Source organism: Cricetulus griseus, chromosome 5 (genome assembly GCF_003668045.3).
Source record: "Cricetulus griseus strain 17A/GY chromosome 5, alternate assembly CriGri-PICRH-1.0, whole genome shotgun sequence".
Taxonomy (NCBI): Eukaryota; Metazoa; Chordata; class Mammalia; order Rodentia; family Cricetidae; genus Cricetulus; species Cricetulus griseus.
Window position 1 is genome coordinate 39,592,709 of NC_048598.1, and position 22,922 is coordinate 39,615,630.

Genomic DNA, 22,922 nt, shown 5'->3' on the forward strand with positions numbered 1-22,922 from the left:
ATCCCTAGGACCCACGTCAAAAGTAATGTATGTATCACCCCTCCAAGGCTCAGAGAACATCACAGAAGAGTGAGTGATAGACAGAAGAGTTGGGAGGTAAGGTATTTTCCAAAAAGACTTCTGTGTAAGACACAGGGTTGCACTCATGAACTCACCATAGCTGTGGCTACTCACACAAGACATACACAAGACTGGGCCAGTCAACATTTCATCATGAAAGGGGGAGGAGCTTATAAGACCCCACCACTCCCTGAGGGCCTATTGACACTTTCTTTAGCGGTATAGCTACTAGTAAGTTGCCCATACTCCAGTAATCACCTCCCACGGGAAACATAATTAAACACAGCAGTCACACACATAAAAGACATGAAAGTAAGGAGTGGGCCTTCTTGGGAAGAAGTGTTTTGGGAAAAGGAGAGAAGTGTGGATAATGCAGGATGAAAATGAATAAAATCCATGCTATGCATGCATGAAACTAAGAGTAGAAATAAATTTTAAAAAGTAGTTTTTTCCAAAGTGCTGTCTGTGATGCCGTGTGCTTTGTAAGTTCAATGCTGAGGAGGAAAAATGGGACTCACTAACCAGCCAGCCTGGCTTATATAGATACTAGCAAGTGTTTTTATAATCTTAGGTTGCAAAATGTCTTCCATATAATGCTATGAAATATGATCTCATAAAAAACGAAGTCGATAAATTTGGCTGCATAAAAATCTAAAATCTCAGTGTAACATTAACTAAGCAAACCACTCTAAGTGAAGTTAAAAGACAGCTGTCAAACCATGAATAATATTTGCAAAACAAATAAGGTAAATGTGAGAAATTTAAAAAAAAAAAAGACTTGAAATTTAAAAACCAAGGACTTGCTAGTTGAAAACTGGACTGAATTTGTGACCAAGCAATTTGAAGAAGAAAAACTTACAAAAGTTCAATAAGAGCAGACAGAAAAAAAAAATTCAACTGCTCAGTCATAAGTGACCCCTAACCTCACCCCCACCCCCATCTCCACAATACATACAAAAAGAAACCAAAGCAAAGCAGTTTTTACCCGCTCAAACTAGGCAGGAATAGACATCTGTCTCCTGTTCTAATGAGTAATGCCAAAGCAGAACAATTTTTTCTGGAGCACAAAATAGCAATATGCATATGGGATTTAAATAAGTATGCCCTTTGCTCCTGCAGTGTATTGTCAGGAGATAACTAGACACGCAGATGTGGTGCACACCTGCATACTCAATGGCCTTCCTCGCTATCGAACCACTAAACATGAAGCAACCCTGCAGGGGGTTCTAAAGTGAAGAGTGCAATAGATTTTACACAGCATGTCTTTTTCATAATGGTATCTCAAGAGTTTGTTTTCAATTATATCTACTTGTTTTTGTCTGTTTATTGATTTCTTGATATATGTGCCACAGCTCCCATGTAGATGTCAGAGGACAGCCTGTGGGAGTCGGTTCTTCACCGCTACTGCGTAGGCCCTGAGATTGAACCAGGTGATCAGGCCCAGCAGAAGGCACCTTCCCCAACTGGGATATCTTGCTGGACCTTTGTTTTAGTTTCTGAGCCTCACAGTGTAGCCCAGGCTGGCCTACAGCCCATTTATCTACCCAGCCTGGTCTCATATTTCTGGCAGACATCGGTCTCTGCTGGGATTAGAAGCAAATGGCGCCATACCTGGCTGTAAGTTTTGTTTGTGATGTTTGTAAAATTCTGTGTCAATGCGTCAAGAAGATATTTAGGACCCTTCCACCAGCATTAGCAATGGTTTCAGGTGATGTTGGATTTCTTCTTTGCATTTATAATGAACATTTATTAGTCAGTGTACCTATTTATTTTGATAAATACAAATTAAATGTTTCCAACCTCCAAAGGGCTTCAGTTGGGATTTTTGGGCAGTGCGGATTTGCTCCCTGAGGAAAGCGAACTGTGACTGGAAGTAGCTTTGCACCATAGGGATCTGTGCGATGGCATGCTTGCTCAGGTAAACAGATGGAGCCTGATCCCTGGTGCTTGTTTCATTCAAACCTTAGCATTTCTTGTCAGTCTGAAAACATTTGCTGACTGTTTTTTGTGCCTTGGACACCATGCTAGGCATCATGGCTCTTACAGACGGGCAAACCTGATCCCTGCCTTTAAGGCACTAATAAATGGGTGACAGATGGATATCTTAGCGTAAAGTGTCAGTATCCTGTGGCGATACTGCAGAAGAGTGCCTCGTCACACACATGTGAGATGATTAAAGTCTTTGCTTAAAAGATGAACAAACAAAAGAACTAGTGGGGCCGAGGCATGGTGACAGTACGGGCAGAAGGCCCAGAGACAGTGTGTGCAAGGTATGTCTAGAGGAGGCCGGGGAGCTGAACAAATAAGCAAGAAATTATCTAGAAAATGTCATTAGGAAAGGAGTCTTAAATACTTGGAAATTTCACACTAATTGCCCCCCAACACTAAAAAGCTCACATAGACAGTATGAGAATCATGTTACCGATCTGGAAATTAGCTGAACATTTGGAAAATGCTAGAAAAGGCGTCCAGAAAATTGGAAGCTAATTACCTCGTATTAGATAATTATGGACCCTGAAATAATCATTTCAGAACACGGGCTCACATGTATGCTGAGACTGCATTATCGATAAACCATAACAGAACCAGATGAGTCATGGTATGACAGTATGGCATTTGTCCTTTGTGGGACTGGACACAACTTATTTTTGTGAATTGCTGGTGTCTTTAAGCAAGCAATACATGCAGTCTGTGCAGTGTATATTACATGCAGGTCTTCTTCAGGAAGACTATCAAGGGAGCTGGTGAGATGGCTCAGTGACCTGACTTCAATGCCCGCATGCACATGAAAACCAGGTATAGTGCTGGAGAACTAGAGACAGGTGGATCTCTGGGGCTCAGAGGCCAGCCAGTCTCATCAAAACTGTGAACTACACATTCAAGGACATGCCCTGTCTCAGACGATAGGTGGAAGGTGATTGAGGCATGACCCAACGTCAACCTCTGACCTCTAAATGCATGTAGACACGTGTGGATGCATAGCTGTATATATGTGCGTGTGCATGTGTGCGCACACACACACACCAAGCTTTGGGAGTCATTGCTGCTCTAAGATTTAAGTTGCTTACATTGCTGCAGGTAAACCCTGAATTTTCCCGTTTTCAAAAGGGAAGACTGGGACATGGTGGGTGATATCTGTAGTATGTCCGTTCCTGTGAGATTCAAAGTATCCGTGAGCCATCCACCTCTGTAAGACGGCAAAAGTATGGTATAGAAGTCTAGCTTTAAACCATCTGCCCTCCCCTAAGTGTTCCTCAGCCGTGAACCATTTTCAATTGAGCAGTTTGTGATCATAAATTGATGTCACAGTTAATTATGTTTCTGATAACAACGTCCTAAACTGCAAGGAAAATTGCCCCAACCAATTAAGTGCTCCTAAGCTAATAATACTCTGTGAGGGGTGTTGATTGGCTAGTTATAAGGTTAAGAGTGTTCCATGGGAATGAGAAGGCAGTGTGTGCTTGCTGGTAGCGGATACCAAAGGTACAGATTCGGGTGTTCTGCCCTTGGTCTTTAAAGTGTTTTAACAAGAGAGAATGGTAATGTGTAAGAAACGCTTCAGTGAGAAACTGGGGATCGAAAGCAGACACTAAAGGGTAGCAAGTGTCCTGTGGACCAAAATACCCATCAGTGCCCTGATGCTGTGCTCTGAATGTCCATGTCACCACCCGAGTTAGTATGATGAGATTCTAACTCTCAATTTAACAGTGTTAAGAGGCAGTCTTTGGGGAGGTGATTGGGTCCAGAGAGGCAGTACTCATGAGTGTCGTCACTCCTCTTATCAAAGAGTCCCAGGACAGCTGGCCTGCATTTTATGCCCTGCAACAACACATTAAGAAGGAACCATTTGTGAGAAAGCAGGCCTCACCAGACGCCTACTGGCACACTGATCCTGGACTTCCCAGCTCCCAAAATTGTAAGAAATACTATGATAGAGCAGATGAGCTACCTGTGATAGGAAACTGTGGTGTCCCCCGCTTTGGAGGAAGTAGGGAGAAAAGTAAAATGACATGAGGTAGACTTCTCTGCTTGGAGAACAATCTAGCTCCAGTTCAGGTAGTCATCATTATTTTACAATTAATGATTGTGATCCGCTTGAAGAGGGAGTAAATGGTTTACTGGGTGTCGTTGCACACACTCAAGTGAGGGAGCCAAGGTTTTGAGAAGCAAGGTGATTTCTGAAGGCTCACACAGGTCATATCTTACAGCATTTGGTCAAAAACACTCCTGTTTTGTATTCCCAAACCTCAGTCAATGAACAACTGGTGCTGTGGGAAGGAGAAGCAAGGAAGTTATGCTACTAGGCCTGCAGAGGGGTTAGGAAAACTTCCAGAAACAGTGTCTTTGTTCTAGAAGCTTCCAATTCAATGAAGACCAAAGCCTTGGATCACCTGTCTCTTGCTTTACAAGAATTTTGATTTATCAGACATTGAGGTATCAAGCACAGTGTCATGTGAGGCTTTCTTGGCCCTAGTCTGCTGAGTGGTCAGGGATAGATAGCTACATTACTCTAGCTCCTATTCCTTGTGCTGACCTACTGTGACTCTTCAGATGACAATGACATTAGGACTCTGAAGACATGCCCTCTTATTGTAACCTCCTCCTGAGCCAACTCTGGCTGCTGGACTCCAGGCAACTTAATCCCAAGAAAGGCCAAAAGTACCTGTGTTTAGAGGTTGATTAATAGAGATTCATCCCCATGTTTGGCTCTGCCTGGCTCTTGAACTTTTTGGACCAAATAAAAACTGTGTGCACCAGACAATTAATGTCACAATAGCAATTACTATTTAAATGTGAATAGAATTTATCTTTGAAAGTTTTTAAGGTTTTTCATAATAAAATTTTAACTAGAAGAGTCATGAATAGGGGAATGGCCCCTGTGGAGGGATGGAGACTATGAGGGATAAACATAATTGTTGCAGTCCACTTCCTTTTTACTCAATACCCATATTTGAAGTTATAGTGTATGTGAATGTTTAAATTTTCATTTAAAATGTTTTCACAAGCTTATGTATATGACTATTAAGAAACAAAGTGGGGCTGGAGATATTAACTCAGTAGTTAAGAGTACAGCTGCTCTTGCATAGGATCTCAACTCCCTACACCCACATTAAGTGGCTTATAATGCCTGAGATTCCAGTTCCGGTGGATCCAGTGCCCTCTTCTGGCCTCCTTGGGCACTGCACTCAGGTGGTGCACATACATACACACATAGTAAAATATAAAAGTTAAAAAAGAGTTGAAGGTAAAAGACTAAGGGCAGAATAGAAACAACATATCTACAAACTATAAAAAGCACATCTACCAGCCCGAACAATTCCCTCAATCTGCAAGCAAAGCCACTCAGGCCAATATCTCTATCCAGACCATGTTGCATTTCCATTTTGAAAACCACACTCAAAATGAACAAAATTACATTTGAATTCCAGCCATGGATTTCCATGCTTTACTATGTAAATGTCACTGCTGATCTTGATATGCAACCACAGAAGAAATTCTCAAATTATGTATGAATATGAGAGGTTAGTCTTATTGTAACCAAGCAACTTTGCATTTATTATGTCATCTGTGTGGCAGTATTTTTCCATTAGTCTTTTAGTCCTGATTACCTCCCATCACTCAAGAAAAGTTTTTACTTCATGGTGCTCATATCTGGAAAGAAGACCTTTCCTCCTTGTGCCTTACTAAGTTTCCCTGATGCAGCTGTTAGATTGCCAAGGTTTAAAAGAGAAAACAGTATGCTTTCCATTCTAATGGAACTCTGAAAAATCACAATTACCCATTTAAGAAATACTAACTGTACAAATATTATTAAAAGGAAGCCTGGCTTTTGCTAGCAGATAAAAGATGTAGTTAGACAATGGCTGCCTCTTTTGCCTGCACCCTAGGAGATGAGCCAGGCAATAGCTGGAAAGACAGATGTGTAATGTGGTCAGACAGGGACGAGGCCACATAGAGAAAGAAGAGATCAGCAGGTGACAGGGTAGCTTGATCAGATTCATTGTCCGGGAAAAGTCAAGGAGTTGACCTTTGCACACACCTGAAGGAAGTCAGCCAGGAGAGCCCTTAAGACAGGGTGTCTGCAGAAGAGGCCGTTCAGGCCAGATGTCTGAGAAGGACTGCCTGGTGGGTTCCAGGAGGGAAGCTTGAGACCCTGATGCCTGAGTGCTAAACAAGATGGGCAGCCAGGCCCAGTAGCTGAGGCAAAGATGCGGGACTCACTTGTAAATGAAGTGGAGATGGTAAGGAGAGGGTTCCCAGTCGATGAAGTCTGACTTTGTTTCTAAGCTTAAAGAATTACCTAGGATTTGGAAGGGATGGCTCAGTGGGCGCAATGTCACAGTCAGAAGAAAATCTGATATTCTGATACACAGTAGGGTGACTATAGTTCATAATAAGGTGCGTGTTTCAGAGAAGTAGAAGAAGGGATATTTGAATGTTTTTACCACAGATAAATGGTGTTTAAAATGGTCTGATAACACTGACTGGATCTTTGCACAATGTGCATATACAGGGAAAAATCCTGTAAATGTTTGCAAGCATTGTATGTTAATCAAAAAATGTATAAAGAAGTTTTTTTAAAAGCAGTATCCTGGCTGCCGTGTAGGGAATCGAATGTAGAAGGTGAGAGTGGGGCATAGTAGAGTACACTTTGAATCTCAGCTCACAGTGTCTGTCTGTGAGTGGAGGCCAGCCAGGCCGGTGCAGTGGGAGTCTGTCCCCAAAGAAAGGTGTGTGTTTGTGGGAGAGTGAGAGCAGATGAGTGGTGGAGCTCTACTCCATTGTTCTGGTGAGTGGTGATGGGGTCTGAGCTAGAGTTGTCAGTGGAGATGGGGACTCAAGACTAGGTTTGGGGTTCCTGTGAAGAATGGTTAAGCATGGGCTTCATCATAGCACTCATATCCATGGCTCTCTCCATGAGGATGGGAGAGTGGTAGAGGCTTGTACCAACAGAAGCTGCCCCCCTCCACTCCCTCGACACTCCCAAGCTTCACACTGTGGGAAAACCAAGAAACTTGAACCCTTAGAAAGTGTATCAAGCTGGGCTGAGGGATCAATGTGGTCAGGACTCTCATACGTTAACATCTGTGCCTTGTTTTAACATTTGATTCTGGCTGAGACATGAAAAGCAGAACTAGAGGCCATGTGCTTACGAGAGTGACGAGGGCTCAGCCGTGCACAGGCACAAGGTAGAGAAGGTCTGGTCTAAGAACCCACAGAACCCAGTTACGCTTCCTTACATTCTACCTGAGCATGAAAGGGGAGTTTTAGGCATGCAGTGTCGGTTTAGTTGGAGTGGATTCCTTGCTTGAGGGCCAGTGCTCCCAAAGAGGCATGTTGCTGGTGTCACCTGCCTCTCCATAAGAGTCATCTCTGTCCTTCTGCCACAGCCTCTGGTTCTTCCACTCTTTCTTGTCCCTCGTGGCCTTCTGAGTTCCTGTGTATTTCCTCACCTTCTGCCTTCAGCTTTGGCCTGTGTTCCCAGTCTCTCCACTTAGGATGCCTTTACCACATCCTCCTCAGATGGCAGCAACACCCTATGCCATGAGAGGAGGGGTATGTTCTTAAAGCTATGAGAGGAGGGTGTATGTGCTTAAAGCATAGCTTTCTGTGGAGGCCAAGCAAGCACCCAGGTGACTTCCCATTGGGAATCTCCAGTGTGCTCTCATCTGCCCTCCCTCTATTCCCACAATAACAGCATTAGGAGTCCTTAAAGCTCAGCAAAAAGTGTCCTGGGCTCCACAGTCTTACAGCAGGAAAAAGTGCCCTATGGCAAGGCATAGGGTATGTAGACACAGTGACATCTGTGTGAAGGGGACCAATGCTGGTTGGCTTGACCTCTACAGACTATGGGGAGAAGATGCAGTAGTAGACACAGTCAGATGGCCAGGTGGAAAGGGTGGAGAAGTGAGCAAGATACTGAGATGATTAAAATGGGGTAAGTAAACCAAAGCCAGGGCCACCCATAGAGCATCTTGAAGGAGAATGGGGACAACTGGAGATGACCTTTGGTTTTCTGAGGATGCAGCCCTTGTGAGAAGAGGCACCGACTTTCCAAAGGAAAGGGGAGAAGGGCCAGCAGGCCTCCCTCATACCGCCAGCATTCCCCACTCATTTCCAAAACTTATGGATGAGGGCAAGCTGGGAATATTTTTCAGAAGTAAAGAAACTACATAAATTTACCATGAAGTATATAGTTCAGATATGTTTTCCCATTTTAAAAGTCCATTCACACTGCTTGTATCAGGGAATTACTTCAGCTGAAAATTACTCTATCCATTTTCTTCCCATTCTTTCTAATAATGACTTCCCTGCTGCTGAATCTTTTTAATAGTTCTATAACACATGTAAAGCCAGGCTCCTGGCAGTAAGCAACAGTCCAGAGACATATTAAAGGAACACCCATCATCATTGGAAGGCTATTTAAACTTTTACCGAATGACCCCTAATACCTGAAAAGCCATCTCATTCATGAACCACACATTGAAACTTACTCCTCCATGAATTTCCGCCATTTGCTGCTCCCATTTTTCTTCCTTTGAATTACCTCAAAGACTCTCTCTTCTCTTGAGTGCCCTGCAACTTTCCCTCTAGACAAGCCTACTTAGGGCTTCCTGCTTGTCCTTGCATCTGTCTGTTTTCCTCTCTTTAGCCCTGAAACTCGGGTGTCGTGCAGACTGGCCTGGTTCCCGGGGTTAACCTCCTTATCCTGCTCAGTCTGTACCACAGATCTCACTAGCCCATCTGCCCTAGGCAAGCCATCTCTCTGCTTGAGTCCCAGGATGTCAGATGTGTAACACCTAGACAAATGAGACAAAGTTTCTCTGCATTCTGCCATGATTTTCTGAGGATCTTTCCTCTACTAGAAGTTCACTTAAGTCAGGACCTGGTGAAGGGAATTGAGTCGGACAGACACAGTCATTAGATTGTGTTTCTTCACAGACATGCACACACATGTACTCATGCACAAACACACATGCTTGCTCACACCTACCACTGCCCAAACAAAAGGCAGCCACACTAGTTAAGGAGAGTTTATGGTGGTGACTCAAAATACAATGCCTGGTCCAGAAAGAAAGAAACTGTCCTGAAGCAAATAGGAGTGACCATGGCTGTGTCACAAGGACCAAGTTACCCTGAATGATACCTTCCACTGGAGCATAGGTTGCTTGAACTTTTACAGGCACAGAACAACACAAAGCCATTAATCAGTGTTTGACAAATTCATTGATGGGGACATCACGTAGGGTTGTTAGAGGGGTGGGGGATGGGGTGTCTCAGATGCTGCCCTTAGTTTTTCAGTTGATAGAAGCCAATGGTCTACAATGACATTTCAAGTGTTTGACCTAATAGTGGCAAAGCTGCGCAGTCACACGAGGTTGGTCGTGTTTATGGAGAGGACTAGTGACACTTTTGCAGCATTCCGTCTCACTTGGATCGTGGCATTCTACACGATCTGTAGGGTCATCGACTTTGGAGAACATGGGTTCATGCTGGATGATCATGCCCTCTCCTACTAATCAGCCATTCTATAAATTTGTGAGTATGGTTGGCAGAGGAAGCAACTGCAGATGAAATAGCTAAAGTGGAGTAGAGAAACGATGTGTTTCTGGCCCTCCAGATAGTGGTGGGGTTACCAGTCTTATAGACAGAGAAGAACACGTGTGACGTGGTAGCAGTGTCTTTTCATATTTGTCTGTCACTGCTCTATAGTTTGCCTTTAAAAAAGTCTGTATTTATTTTAGATTGTATATAAAACATATACACATAGCCGGGTGGGGGTGGCGCACGCCTTTAATACCAGTACTCGGGAGGCAGAGGCAGGCAGATCTCTGTAAATTTGAGACCAGCCTGGTCTACAAGAGCTAGTTCCAGGACAACCTCCAAAGCTACAGAGAAACTCTGTCTCGAAAAACAAAACAAAACAAAAACCATATACACATATTATGTAAATTCTGTTGCAGACCCAGATCTGAAACTCTGCCATACAACAACTCAGCCAATGTCCCGTGAAATAGGACCATTATCGCCACTACGGGGAATTTTAATCTGATTTTTGCTTACCTTTTGTTTAAATATAAACAAACATTAGGTTTCATTATTGGATAAACACACAAAGAGCACAAGGGATTTGTATCTTGGTGACATTCTCACACTTAGGTTTTGTGGTGTCTTAACAGGGATGGATATAAATAAGAAAAACCTCTATACTTTCTCTAACAGACTTCCATGTCCAATCTCCACAAGGTTTGTCCAAAAAAATACCCCAATTCTTCTTGTTAATTTTGAACAAGTGAGATCTTTAAATCATTAAAACTTAAGTGGCTTCACTTGAAAGTAGTTTTATTTATCAGGATCATTTGATACAAACTCTGGAAAAAAAAACAGAATCTTTCTATGAATATGCAGAAGCCTTGTGTAGGAATGTCACACACTGAGCTATTGGTAAAAAGCTACTTAGCTATTGCTAAAAGGGGGAACAGAATGCTAAACTTTAGAGAATGGGATGATAAGAGAGAGACGTTTAAAAACACGGTGATATAAGAGTTGTATATAGAAGTGAAAATGTCTGGGTCCACAGATCCACTGTTTATAAGGCGTGTGCAAAATGAAGGGGAGGGGGAGATGGAAAGGAGGAAGCAAAGAAGAAAGGTAGAAGAGTATGATGTATCTGATTTAAAAAAAACTCCAAATTTTATTAAAGGCAGTGACCCAGGGTTCAAGAGGCTCAGTGGAGCCCCCAAAAGATAAAGGCCAAGTAGGACTGGTGTACTGTTAACATCCTCTACTCCCATTCTTAGCACAGGCCCAGCCTCAGTTTCTCCCTCTGTGCTGCATGCTTTTGGATGCACCAGTTAAAGAACCTTCTTTGACAAAAATAACCTTTTGACTGTGCAGGAAAGAAAGTTTGAGAAATGGCTTTGAAGGCATGCCTTAGCGGAATGTCGCAGCGGCAGGGCAAGGGTAGGAACCAGCACGCCGGAGGCTTGCAGAGTGGCAGAGCGAACGGAGGAAGGCGTTTGAAGGAGAGGCTGTTTGACATCAAACATGCTTCTTGCCTGCTTATACTATTGGCTCAGCTCCAGCCTTCGGCCCAGGAACAGGAGAGGAAATGTTTCATGTCTCCTCCAACATTGCAAGACTGTTTCCTCCCAAGACCTACTCTGTGGGTTTCTGAGGGCTTCGTGGCCTGGCTCAGCTCTGTTAAGGGGCTTTCAGGAAGGGAGCTGAAAAGAAAACCAGCTCTTCTGTATTTTCTGTGCAGACATGTGGTTTTAAGTGCAGACCATTGGGGTGTGTGTGTGTGTGTGTGTGTGTGTGTGTGTGTGTGTGTGTGTGTGTGTGTGTTGTTTACTTTCAGTTCTCCTTGTTAGAAAAGGTTAGTAGCTTGACTCCCATGCTGCACATCTGTGTGCTCTCCAGTTACACTCCCTAATGGTTGACAGTCATTAGTTCAGTAAGTATCGACCCTTCTGTTTATTTTTTAAGATTTATGCTTATTTGGGGGTATATGTGTGTATAAATATTTATACACATACATATATATATAATGTGTGTGAGTGCCCACAGAGACCCAAAAAAGTCATCAGATCCCCCTGGAACTGGAGATAAAGGCCGCTGTGAGCCACCATGAGCCACCTGCCGACCAAGGGTCTTTAGCTAGGGCAGTCAGTCAATCCATGCCTGTGACCCTGCTGCACCTCTTCAGCTATGGATTAGCCCTTCTAAGTTGCTGTCCGTCAAACACACACTGCTGTCTCCCAGGGTTGACAGGTGGGCCTCCTACAGGATCCTTAATAGTAATAATAATAATTTTAAGACCCTGGGTTTGGGGCTGGAGAGATCAGAGAACCCAAGCTCCATTCCCAGCACCCACATGGTGGCTAAGAGCTCTCTGTAACTCCAGTCCCAGGGGGTCTGACACCCTCTCCTGCATCAAAGGCTACTCATCAAGTTAATATGGTGCACAGACATACATGCAGACAAAACACCCGTACGCATAAAATAAAAATAAACATCTCTAAAAAGAAATAACACCCTGACTTTAAACCTACTAGAAAAAGATAGGTGCTTTTCCAGTTCTAGAATTATTTAAAGTCAGAATTTTCACAAGCTTAATAGACTGAGGAAGGAATCTGAAGGGTACTCCAGCTAAGAAGTGTCCTTATGCCTGTTTTCCAACACAGTGAAAATCTGAACCTACTTTGACATCCTTCTTGACATCAATGACTGCTACCTAACAAGCCCCACCCCCTCTGCTGTTACCTTGAATAAGAGGCTAAAAATCCCATCACAGATCTATTTTGACTGGAAGCCTGAAACTGTTTACAGGGGAACAGCCTGTGTTCCTGACTTGCATTTTACTAAGCCACCTTGCAAGACCAACAAGGAAGAAAGGAAAGATGGATCAGTTGTGAGGAGGAAGACGACCCTACTTCTGGTCTTCACTAAGTGGCCCCACCGTTCTGCTGTTAGGGCTCTGACTTGTAGCCCCAATGTGGGCTCTGATAAAAGGAGGCTGAGGTCACCAATTAATTCCCCTGTGCCTCTGGCAAAAGGAAATTTAAATTTCAGTAATGACCATCTCGTGCCATAATCCAAAGTGCTGGTATCACCCACCCTGAGGCCTGGAGACTTTCCTGCCGGCTACATCTCTATGGAAATGCATGACATCTTCATTGTTGGGTTGTCTGTCTCCAGGTGGACATCTTCATTTCAGGCACCAGCCTTCAGAAAGCTGACAGGCCTTTTTGTTTGATTTTATTAAGTATTGTTTTTTAAGAAATTGTGGCTTCTTGGAGGGTCTTGCTGATTTACACCAGGATGGATTTTGCATTGCGTGTTTTTTAAGTAGTGATGATAGGCCAAGCTTGTAGTCTGAGTTGGTTGTTTTCTTATTCTTTGTACTCAGTCACGTTGTATTGTCCTGACAGTGCTCTGGCTAGCCAGCCAGGATATTAATGACACTGTCAAACCTATCTGCTGTCTAACTTGGTCGGAATTCTGTCTTCCTGAAAAGCAAAGAAAAAAAAAAAAAAGCCTGTGTTTGAAGTAATGCTATTTTGAAAGTCATGCCACCAGGAGATTTTGAATTTCATTGGAGAAAAATATTAATAGCTTGCCTATTACTTTCAATTCAGTTGTGATCCTGGAGGGCTGAGGAAATAAAGAATGAATGTTTACTTTACCGAGCTGCTCAAGGTGTGATTACACTGTTGTATGGTGGCCCAGATGGGAGAGGGAAGTGAGCAGGGGAGGAAGGAAGGATGGCCTTTCTCAGGGACACCTGTGCTGTAGAGTGTGCAGAGGGCTGTCTGCTTTTCCAGAAGTCTCTGTTCATGTTCTATAATGAGGTGTGATTACATGGGGTCCTGGGTAGGACATTAGAAAATCTACCAGATTGTGATGTATTATATTTAGTAATTGAAGGCTCAGCTAAGTGTGCATTTGTTCAATTAAACCGTAGCAATTATGTCATTGTGCCATGATTTAAAACTCTTAATGCCTCAAACTAAAGTTGAGATACTCATTTTTAAATTTTTATTTTTTTTACCTGTATTTTGATCTCTGTATGATCTCTGTATGTATACCAGGGACATAATTATAGCTGTTCTTTTTCTAATTAGCAATGCTTTTACAACTTATGAGTAAACAATCCTTAATTAAATGTGTTGGTATTATTAACTTCCTTTTTTCATCTGAATACCAAATCAGAGTGTGAGATTATCTTGTTTGCTTTTTTATTTTGAGATAGTGTTTGCTTTGTAACCTAGACTGGCCTCAAACTCAAGACCTTCCCATCTCAGTAGCCTGTGTGCTGGAATTATGCACATGAGCTGTCATAACAGTAAAATACTTTTACTTTGTACTTGTAGATTCAAATCCATCTATTAACTTGTTAATTTTAGACTTGGGATTCCTGAAAAGCTCATTAGTGTAATCATACACACGGCTCCCAAATTTCTTTAGAAAGAAGTAGAAACGGGGCTGAGGAGATGGCTCAGTTGGTAAAGGGCTTGCCACACAAGCTTAGGACCTGAGTTCAAATCCTCAGTACTAGTGTAAAAAGCTAGGTGAGAGGGTGCACGCCTGTAATCCCACTGCTAGGAAGCAGAGAGAGGACTTGCTGGCCAGGAAGTCTAACGGAATTGTCAAGCCTAGTGTCTGCAAGAGACCTGATCCAAACAAATGAGTGATACAGGCCATTGGCCTCTGGCTTCCTTCCACATGTATGCACATGAACCCAAAATAAACATACACACCACACTCGTGTACAGAAATACAACAGAAATGTCGACAGATTTTTCTTTGGGCCACCAGCTCACAAAAAAACAACATGGAGACTTAGTGTTAATTAGAAAAGCTCTGCCTAACTTTAGGCTTGTTTCTAACCAGCTCTTATAACTTACACTATTCCATACTTTTAAATCTACATTCTTCCACTGGCTTGTTTGTTACCACATCTCTATTATGTCCATCCTGGTTATTCCATGTCCAGCTGGCAACTCTGCCTTTCTTTTTCCTAGAGTTCTCTCTGTCCCACCTGTACTTCCCACCTAGCTCTTGTACAGTTAACTTTTATTAAACCAACCACAATGATACATCTTCACACAGTATAAAGGAATATTACACAGCATAGACATAAAGAAGAATTAATATAATCAGTATCTACCTTGAATTGTCAAGTGGAAAAAAATAAACCACACAAAGAGCCTAGTCAGAAATACTGGGTCTTGTTATACATACAAATATATGCAAATATATTAGCTTCATAAGGAAGGGAGAAACATTTGACAAGCACAGTTTCTTTGGTGTTCTCATAAATACTGTGTAAAGAGGTAGGCAGGGGAAACTACAGCTACATTAGGAAGTTGTATTATAAATACTAGAATAAGACATCTTTAAGGAATAAACTCATCGTACTCAACCATAGGCCATAGGAAAACATGTTAAAGCTTCTTAGCTTGGAATACAAGTTTTCTTAGTGATAGACTGTTAGCTCTTAGAAGTGAGGCCAGACCATTTTCAAAGCAGTTTGTTGATGAAATTTTCTAATTCCATAAATTTCTGTGATTTTTCTCCCTCCACAAGGTGGACCAAGGATGAGTCAAAACTCACACCTGTTTTTGAACTTAATGTTCCCAAGTCATTTCCTGTTGACAGACATCTGGTGAAAATGTCATTCCCATCATCACCAAATGTCTGACCTACAGGAGGACTTTGGCCAAAGTCTTTCCCAATTTTGTCCCATGGTGGATATTGACATTGAGATACATGTTCTCGTCTCTGGCTGTTGACAAGTCTGGGTTCCATCTACAGCCTTCTGTACCATCCAGCCTTGGGGCTTTACCAACCCATTTAGAGCTAGCTGATATGCCTCTGTGCACGTCACTTCGTAGAGGTTAAAGCGTAGATCCACAGTAACTGTTTGAATTTAATGTAAGAACCCTAAAAAGGAAAAAAAATTAAATTTCCAATTGGTTTTATTTGTTTAGCAGTATAACTCTATAGTCGTAAACAGTATGATATTTTTCAAAGGGGCGGAAAAACGAATGTGTGAATATAGAGCTGAAAATTGCTGTATCAGGAACTGTGGACAAATAGTTTCCTGGGATAAATGAAGACATTAAGGCTGATGTGTGGTGTTTCCCAATGTGTCTGGGTTACAGAGACTTTCAGTGTCAGAGAGCCTGCTTCTTACCCAGTATTTGCTCACTATATAGTCTACAGTGCAGACAGAGCAGAGCACCTCTTAGAAAGGACCCAAGGTGCCCATGCATGCTTCTTCCAGATTGTTCCAGATGAGCCCCATGTAAAGGTTACCGGGGAAGGGTCTAATGTATGGCTTTGGCTTTACTGACACTTTTCTGCCATTGTGGTAAATCCCTTGCCTTTGTTTTGTCATTCAGATGAGTATAGAATCAAACCTGTGGAAGAGGTCAAATACATGAAAAATGGGGCAGAAGAGGAACAGAAAATAGCAGCCAGGAACCAAGAAAACCTGGTAAGAACTGAAGTTCTCTGGTAACAATGACTTGTGGTGACTGTTGGGAGAAAACCTGCGTCGCACATTGAGCCCAGGCTCACATCCTGGGACACGATTTCTTGAAAACGCTGTAGCTATTCTTAGCCTGCCTGGAAGCTGCACCATTACCCTGTATCCTGTTTGTCTCAGAATAGGTCCCTTTTTAATCCTGATAAGAAATGCTCCGGGGAAAACACAGCAAAATTATTAATGTTTCTAAGAGTCAAGTTGAAGGGAGTTAAAAAAAAAAAAAACTGCTGGAGGATTAAGATGAAATGGAGGGGGACCCCCGCCCGCCCCCTCCGCCTCCTAACACGTATTCAGGTCGGGATGAATAGTAGCATTTTATTATTGGAAACTTGTAATGAGGAGGTTGCCTTTCAAAGGAAAACCTCATACTTCTAAAAGAGGTCTCCATCCAAAGAGCCTGTTCTTCACCTTCGTGGTTTTAAAGTTTGAGTTAATATGAGACTTGTAATACTATGAAGTGAGAGGGCTTCTTGCTCAGTTAGGAATCACTGTACACATTCTTCCCCAGCATCCCACTTCTATAAAATGTTTAGGCAGTTATCATCTTAATTGATTTTTAAGAGGTTAAAATAGTTAAGGTTTTATCTTTATTCAGTTGCTTTGGGACCAAATGGGTTTTGTTCATATCTTGCATATATTTTATATTTAGATTATTTACCTATAGGATTGAACAAATGTAGTCTTCAGAATTTTGTGTAGCATTAAGTACTCTTGCTTCACTGGCATTTTTTTTTTCTAAAGCACATTTTGTTCTTACTTTTGTGACTTCTGCAGCGCAGGGATTGACACAATATTAATCACTCCTCATGGCTGTCATTTTCTGTCAGACTCTAGTGGATATTAGAGACTTTTGTTTGTTTGTTTGTTTGTTTGTTTCATTCTCTTCTATACAACAGCCCTAAATAGTAAAATATCAGGAAGTGGTTATTTTACATCTTAAGTAGTGAAAATAAAGGACTGTTCAGTGCAAGGACAGCTACCTGGAACAGCCTGGCCTTGGCTTCCCTTTCTGTACCTCTGCTTGGTGTGCTTGTCTCTTGGGATCCTGAGGAAGCTGGAGACTGAGTTGCTCTCACTGCTCATCCTGCTGAGGTCAACACAATACTCTCCCTCCACCCCCGTGATCCTTGCAATCTGTTGGCTCTTCTGATACATTCCTAGTCAACTCTGTGGTGAGAATTGGCCCTAGTGACCTGTGCAGACCAAACAGACACTTCAAGAGAGAGACTTCTGGTCATTCTGGCTGATTGGTGTGGCATGTATGCCAACCCCCACTCCTTTATTTGACCAGAGGCTCAGGGTCCACACTGCTACTGGCATTTTTCCAGTGTGCAACATTTGCATGGGAATGGGGAGGAGGTAGATGTCTTTGATGCTGAAATGAGCAGGCTGCTTTCCAAAGTTAAAACTGATTTTTCAGTTATCCGTTACAGTATGCTATGTGTGTTAGTTTCTAAGTCAATGTCTAGTCTCAGCAGTTTATGCTACCCAGTAGCAGCTCTCCAGTCTTGAGTCTTTTGGCCACAGTTTCAATGGCTGATGAGTCCTGTCCATGCATCATTGATGTCCTCTAAATTCACACAGAAATATACTCTGATTTCTATCATTGCTCTATATCTATGTATATTCTACTTTGCTTTTCACTTATTTAAGGTCTTTGCAAAGAGAACCTTTCTTAATGAAGACAAAGATTTTTTTAAAAAGCTGTGAAGAACTTTCTTTTCTAACATCAAAGTCAAATACTTTTGTAAAATGGAATAGTTGCAAGACATAAGTAGTAGGTTAGGATAAGACATAGGTAGTAGATAAGAATAAGACATAGGTAATAGGTAAGAACCTGGGAGAAAATATTTGTGATAATACACAGTGAAAGGGCTCATACCTGAGATACAGAAATTATACCTCTAAACAAGAATGGGGTAATCTGTTAGAAAAATAGATAAATGAACACACCAAGTGGTACACAGTAAGATCATATAAGGTACATATAAGATCATCATACAAAAAGCTGTTCTCCATCACTTGGCCTGTGCACACTCACTCAGAGACACCAGTTTCCTTTGTGTCTCTGAAGGGAACTGCCCCCACCACCACCAAGGTACACTTGCCTGGGTTTCTGGTGGGCTGATCTCTAAAATCACTTGTGCTTTTGTTCCTTTGATTTTGTGTTTCCGAGAGCCAGAGGTGTGCTGGTTCTTAAACCGGTTTGTGCTGGTTGAATGTCATTGTAATTATGTAATTTAGTTAAATAGTATGCAAGCCAGTGAAACACCAGCATGGAGAGAGCCGTTACAGTGAAATTTAAATGGAAGGCTTTGAAAAGTCTTGATGAAGGCAGGTTATTAAAAGCTTGCTGTTTAATTGAATTCTGCATCCAGCCTCTTACAAGGTCTGTACTTTCTCACTTCACTTAAGAAACCAAATAGCATTCACAGCTGTGCTTTGAGGACACGGTCAGTGAAGGAGGAAAAGCCATGTTCTGTGACAAAGGGTGGGGAAAGAAATGCTCATCTTGGTATTTTAAAATTAAATAGCACATTTAGTGTGCGTATACATTTTACATGCCCCTACTTTGACTCCGTGACTTCAATTACACAGTTGGGGTGTCGTCACCTAATAAAACTTACTATAATTAGGAAAATACAAATTAAAATGTGATCCCATTTTTTTTCACCCATTAGATTGGCAAAAACTTGAAGTTAGATAATGTCAGACTTTGGCATGGTTGTAGGAAAATATGTGTTCACGTACCAGTGGTAAACACCTCTCTCGGAGGACAGTGTGGTGGTTGGTGTCTATGAACGTTTAAACATGCAAACACTTCCACAGCTTGTATCCAGTGGGCAGCTGCCTAGGTGCATGAGGAAGCCTGTACAAGACATTCACCAATAGTGTGGTTTATGTTGGAAAAAGAAAAAATAATGAACAAAGAGTTATCTTCCTGTCAGGAGGAGAACAGTTGTTACATCACACTAAGCAACAATTAAAGAGAATGATTTGAAACTGTTATGAGGAAAACCATGCCAATTTCAGCATTGATATATGTACTGTGATACCATTTAAGATTTTTTTTGATGAACCCAAAACAGTAAAGCTCTGTGTTTTCCCACAAATACCCATGTATATGCAAAAATTCATAGATATTTCAGAAAGCCATGATAGATGTGTTCCAAACTAGCAGCATACAGGACTTTAGCTAACTGATTTGCAAAGCGGGAAAGATCGTGGAACTCACTTTAGTGAGAACTTATACATAATATTAGTACAGTTTCTGGCAAAGAACATGCCACTGTGGAGTATTGTTATTTTACTTTTGTTAATGGAGTTGTGTTACTTAGGGGCAGATGAAAAAGAATTAATTCCATGTTCAAGGAGGATTTTGTTTTTCTTTTTGGTTTTTCTACACAGGGTTTCTCTGTGTAGCTTTGGAGCCTATCAAGGAGGATTTTTATTATTTAAATTTTGATTGAAATTCATTTATTCAAAGGGGGAAAATAGCAAGTTTCTAGTTTTGACTACTTCAGAATCTTAAGTAGGATCATAGCATTTTCTCATTGTCTTGGGTAGATAGAGTCCATGCAGGGAGGGATAGAAGTCAGTCAGACTTACATGACAATCAGTAAGTCTTATGCTATGGAAGTTCATAATTTTGCACGTAATTAATTTAGACATGTATTACTCTAGACTTGGCAGTATCCAGCCCTTCACCTCTGGTAATGTCTTGACAAAAAAAAAAATTCCATGTATAGTTTGAAAGCCCTCCTCAACTGTTTAATAAAACATTGTCTGGTTTGCCTTAATTAACACTTACCATTCTAAGGACATCTTCCCCCAAGAGCTGTTAAATCATTTCATGCCAATTTATTTACTTTGCTCATTTAGGGTGTATACTTCCTAGGTTTACATGTGTCATGTTTATTTTTATTCATTCTTTCAAGGTATCTTTGTATAAATGAGACGATGCTTTTCTCTCTCACATGATACACAACACAAGCTGTTGACTACTGTCTTGTCCTTATTGTTGAGGATGATTTAAAACACCTCTCTGTGGTGCTGGAGAGATGGCTCAGTGGTTGGTTAAGAGAGTTGACTGCTCTTGAAGAGGACCCTGAGCTTGACTCCAGCAACAGTGTCTGGCAGCTCACAGCCAGCTGTAGCTACAGCTCCAAAGAATCCTACGCCCTCTTCTGGCTGCTTCAGGAAACTGCACTCATGTGCACATACCCACACCTATTCACATAATTAAAGATTAAAAAAACCAAAAATACCCGAATCTAAATCACCGATTCCTCAGCATAGTCAAGGAACAGAGTTTTTAAAATGAAATGCTCTAATGTGCCTCATCAGGGAAGCTGAAGTGGAATTTTATGACTACACACACCCCTTTTCAGTTCGTGAGTTTTCAAACATACCCCGGTGCATTAAATTTCCCAAGAAATATCAGGGCATTTGATTGCAGAGGAGACTTGAAATTAGGAAATAGCTTTGATGAGACACAGTGTATTAGAAACACATGAGAATCAGAGGAGCTGTGACATCTAGCTGGTAAAGTAAGAGAAGGGGGCTCCCATTCCACAAAGTACTGAAAGTGAGGGACAGCTGGAAACATGAACCAGAGAGCATCTGTGATTCTGCTCGGTGATTTAGGTCAACAGGAAAGCTAAGTACTCAAGACCACAGCCACCACATCACTCTAATTATCAGAATATACTTTGTAAAGAATAAAGGGCATGTGACTGAAGGTTCTAGGTGATAACACAATGTTTGTTCTAATCAGATAAATACCCCCATAGAGATGTTCTTATAATTAGCAATGCAGAAGTCCATGTGTACTGCTTTTGTTTAACCTGTAGTACCAAGTTTACCTTTACTGTGACCCATGGAGCAGCTAATACAATAGCAAATTGACTTTCTGTTTAAAGTTTGGCCTGATGATCTTAGTGATGACTGCCTTTGACCACTTGTCTTCAAATGCAAAGTTTGATCAATTTTTTTAGAAATCACATAATGAAAAACGCAATGACTTTGAATTGTCTCATTTTTCCAAGCCATGTAAACATCCCTCGTGTGTTTTAGCATGAGGTTAGTGAACCAACAGTGGTAAAAGTATAATTAATAGAGGAGTGGGGAACGATATTGAGCACCTCTGCTCCACTTGCTGCTTGGATTACCTCAGGTTGGGGCTTAGGTGAGTTATTGGAGATGGAGGTCTGAACTTGGAGGGATTTGCTTCCTGGCTTAGGGACCATAGGGATGGAAAAATTCCCATAACAAAGTAAAGGAAGGCATGCTTGGTATCTTATTTACACAAGGAAATTAGTCACCTATCGAGATATAACCAAATCCCCAAGAAGAGACAACACAAGGGAGGGAGAGTTCATTCTGACTCACAGTTGGCGGGGATATGCCCATCATGGAGAGGAAGACACTGGCCAGTTTCAAGGTGACAGGAGTGTCCCTGTTGCACACCTGATGCAACAGAAAGCAGAGATTAGACAGGAAGTGGGCAGGCTCCCAAACCTGCCCTCCAGCAGCCTACTTCCTTCAGCAATACTCCACCTCCTAAATGTTCCACAGCCTTCCAGAACAGCACCACGAGTTAAAGGTTTAAGCGTTCAAACACATGAACCCATGGAAGAGATTTCACATTTAAACCACAATGGCAAGATGTGTACTTTTTAACAATACAGTTACTGCTTTGGCATTAGACTTAGCCCAGGTACACCTAGAGTTTAAGTATTCTAAGGGTGAGGAGTCCTCTTCCTCCTCCATAATATGGGTTGACATCAGCCTGAAGTTCTTCTGGGTAATCATCAGCCGGAGGAGGGCAGAATGTGTGAGTAGAGGACTTTGGTATCCTTCTCTCCCACTCTGTTTTGCATAAAAGGGATAACTGGAAGAGCAGTACCTCTTCATTGATCTTGGAAGACTTACTTTCCCCAGCTGGTATTTTTGTGACACTTGAGCCAAGCACGTTCAATCTCTTAGAGATTATCCTGGCACTGTGGTCATTTGTTTTCCAGCAGAACAAGAGTTTAATCTCTAAGGAGGAATGATTTGCTGACTCAGCCTTCTGAGTGTCCTGTGACTAGCAGAAGCCTGGCTCCTGATTTGGAACAGCATGTTATGGGACTAAAACAGTACTCACAGGTGTTGTGTACCGTACAGACCAGCACAAGCCGTCACTGCCTTGCCTAGTTAAACAGTCACCTGGATCCATTGCTGTTACTGGTATTTTATGGCAGAAACAAAGGTAGTTGTAAGTAAGTATTTTACCCACCGCCCTTGAAGAAAGAGTTGTTACCGTGGTTTATTATTTATTATTTGCTCCCAGGAAACAAAGGTTCAGTTATACACACCATACACAGAAATCAATGACTCATATGTTTCTGGGGAGTAAGGGGTTCTGGCTATGGAGCCCAGGGCCCCACAGGTGCAAGGCAGGTACTGTACCATTGAGCCACACCCCAGTTCCTCAAAAATGGTTTCTGAAATGACTGCAAGACTGTAACAAAAGGAAAGCATAGAAGAACATGACTGAAATCCTATGTTAGGTGACTTTTTCTCACTCCCATACAAATACATAGCACTAACAAGGTGAGAGTGAGCAAAGGTTTGGGTCCCAGAACCATCTCTCTCTTGAATAAATATATTTCAGTGAACTTGGTTCTGGCCATCGGTTAGACACTTCAGAAACACTGAAGGGATAGAAGGTTTGACAAGGTCAAGTGGTGACTCCCAGGAAACTTAGAGGAACAAATGTGCACAGTGCAAACAAAAGTAAGGGGACTTCTTAGTGAGACCT

General features: G+C 41.9%; 1 protein-coding gene across 1 annotated transcript in view; it reads left to right on the plus strand.

Moving 5' to 3' along the window:
• Positions 1-22,922, plus strand: part of C5H1orf21 (chromosome 5 C1orf21 homolog) — a 210,434-nt gene that overhangs the window by 100,753 nt on the left and 86,759 nt on the right. Inside the window, exon 3 of the mRNA XM_027417381.2 lies at positions 15,972-16,066. Within this exon, the coding sequence (XP_027273182.1) occupies positions 15,972-16,066 (95 nt within the window). The remainder of the gene's footprint in view (positions 1-15,971; positions 16,067-22,922) is intronic.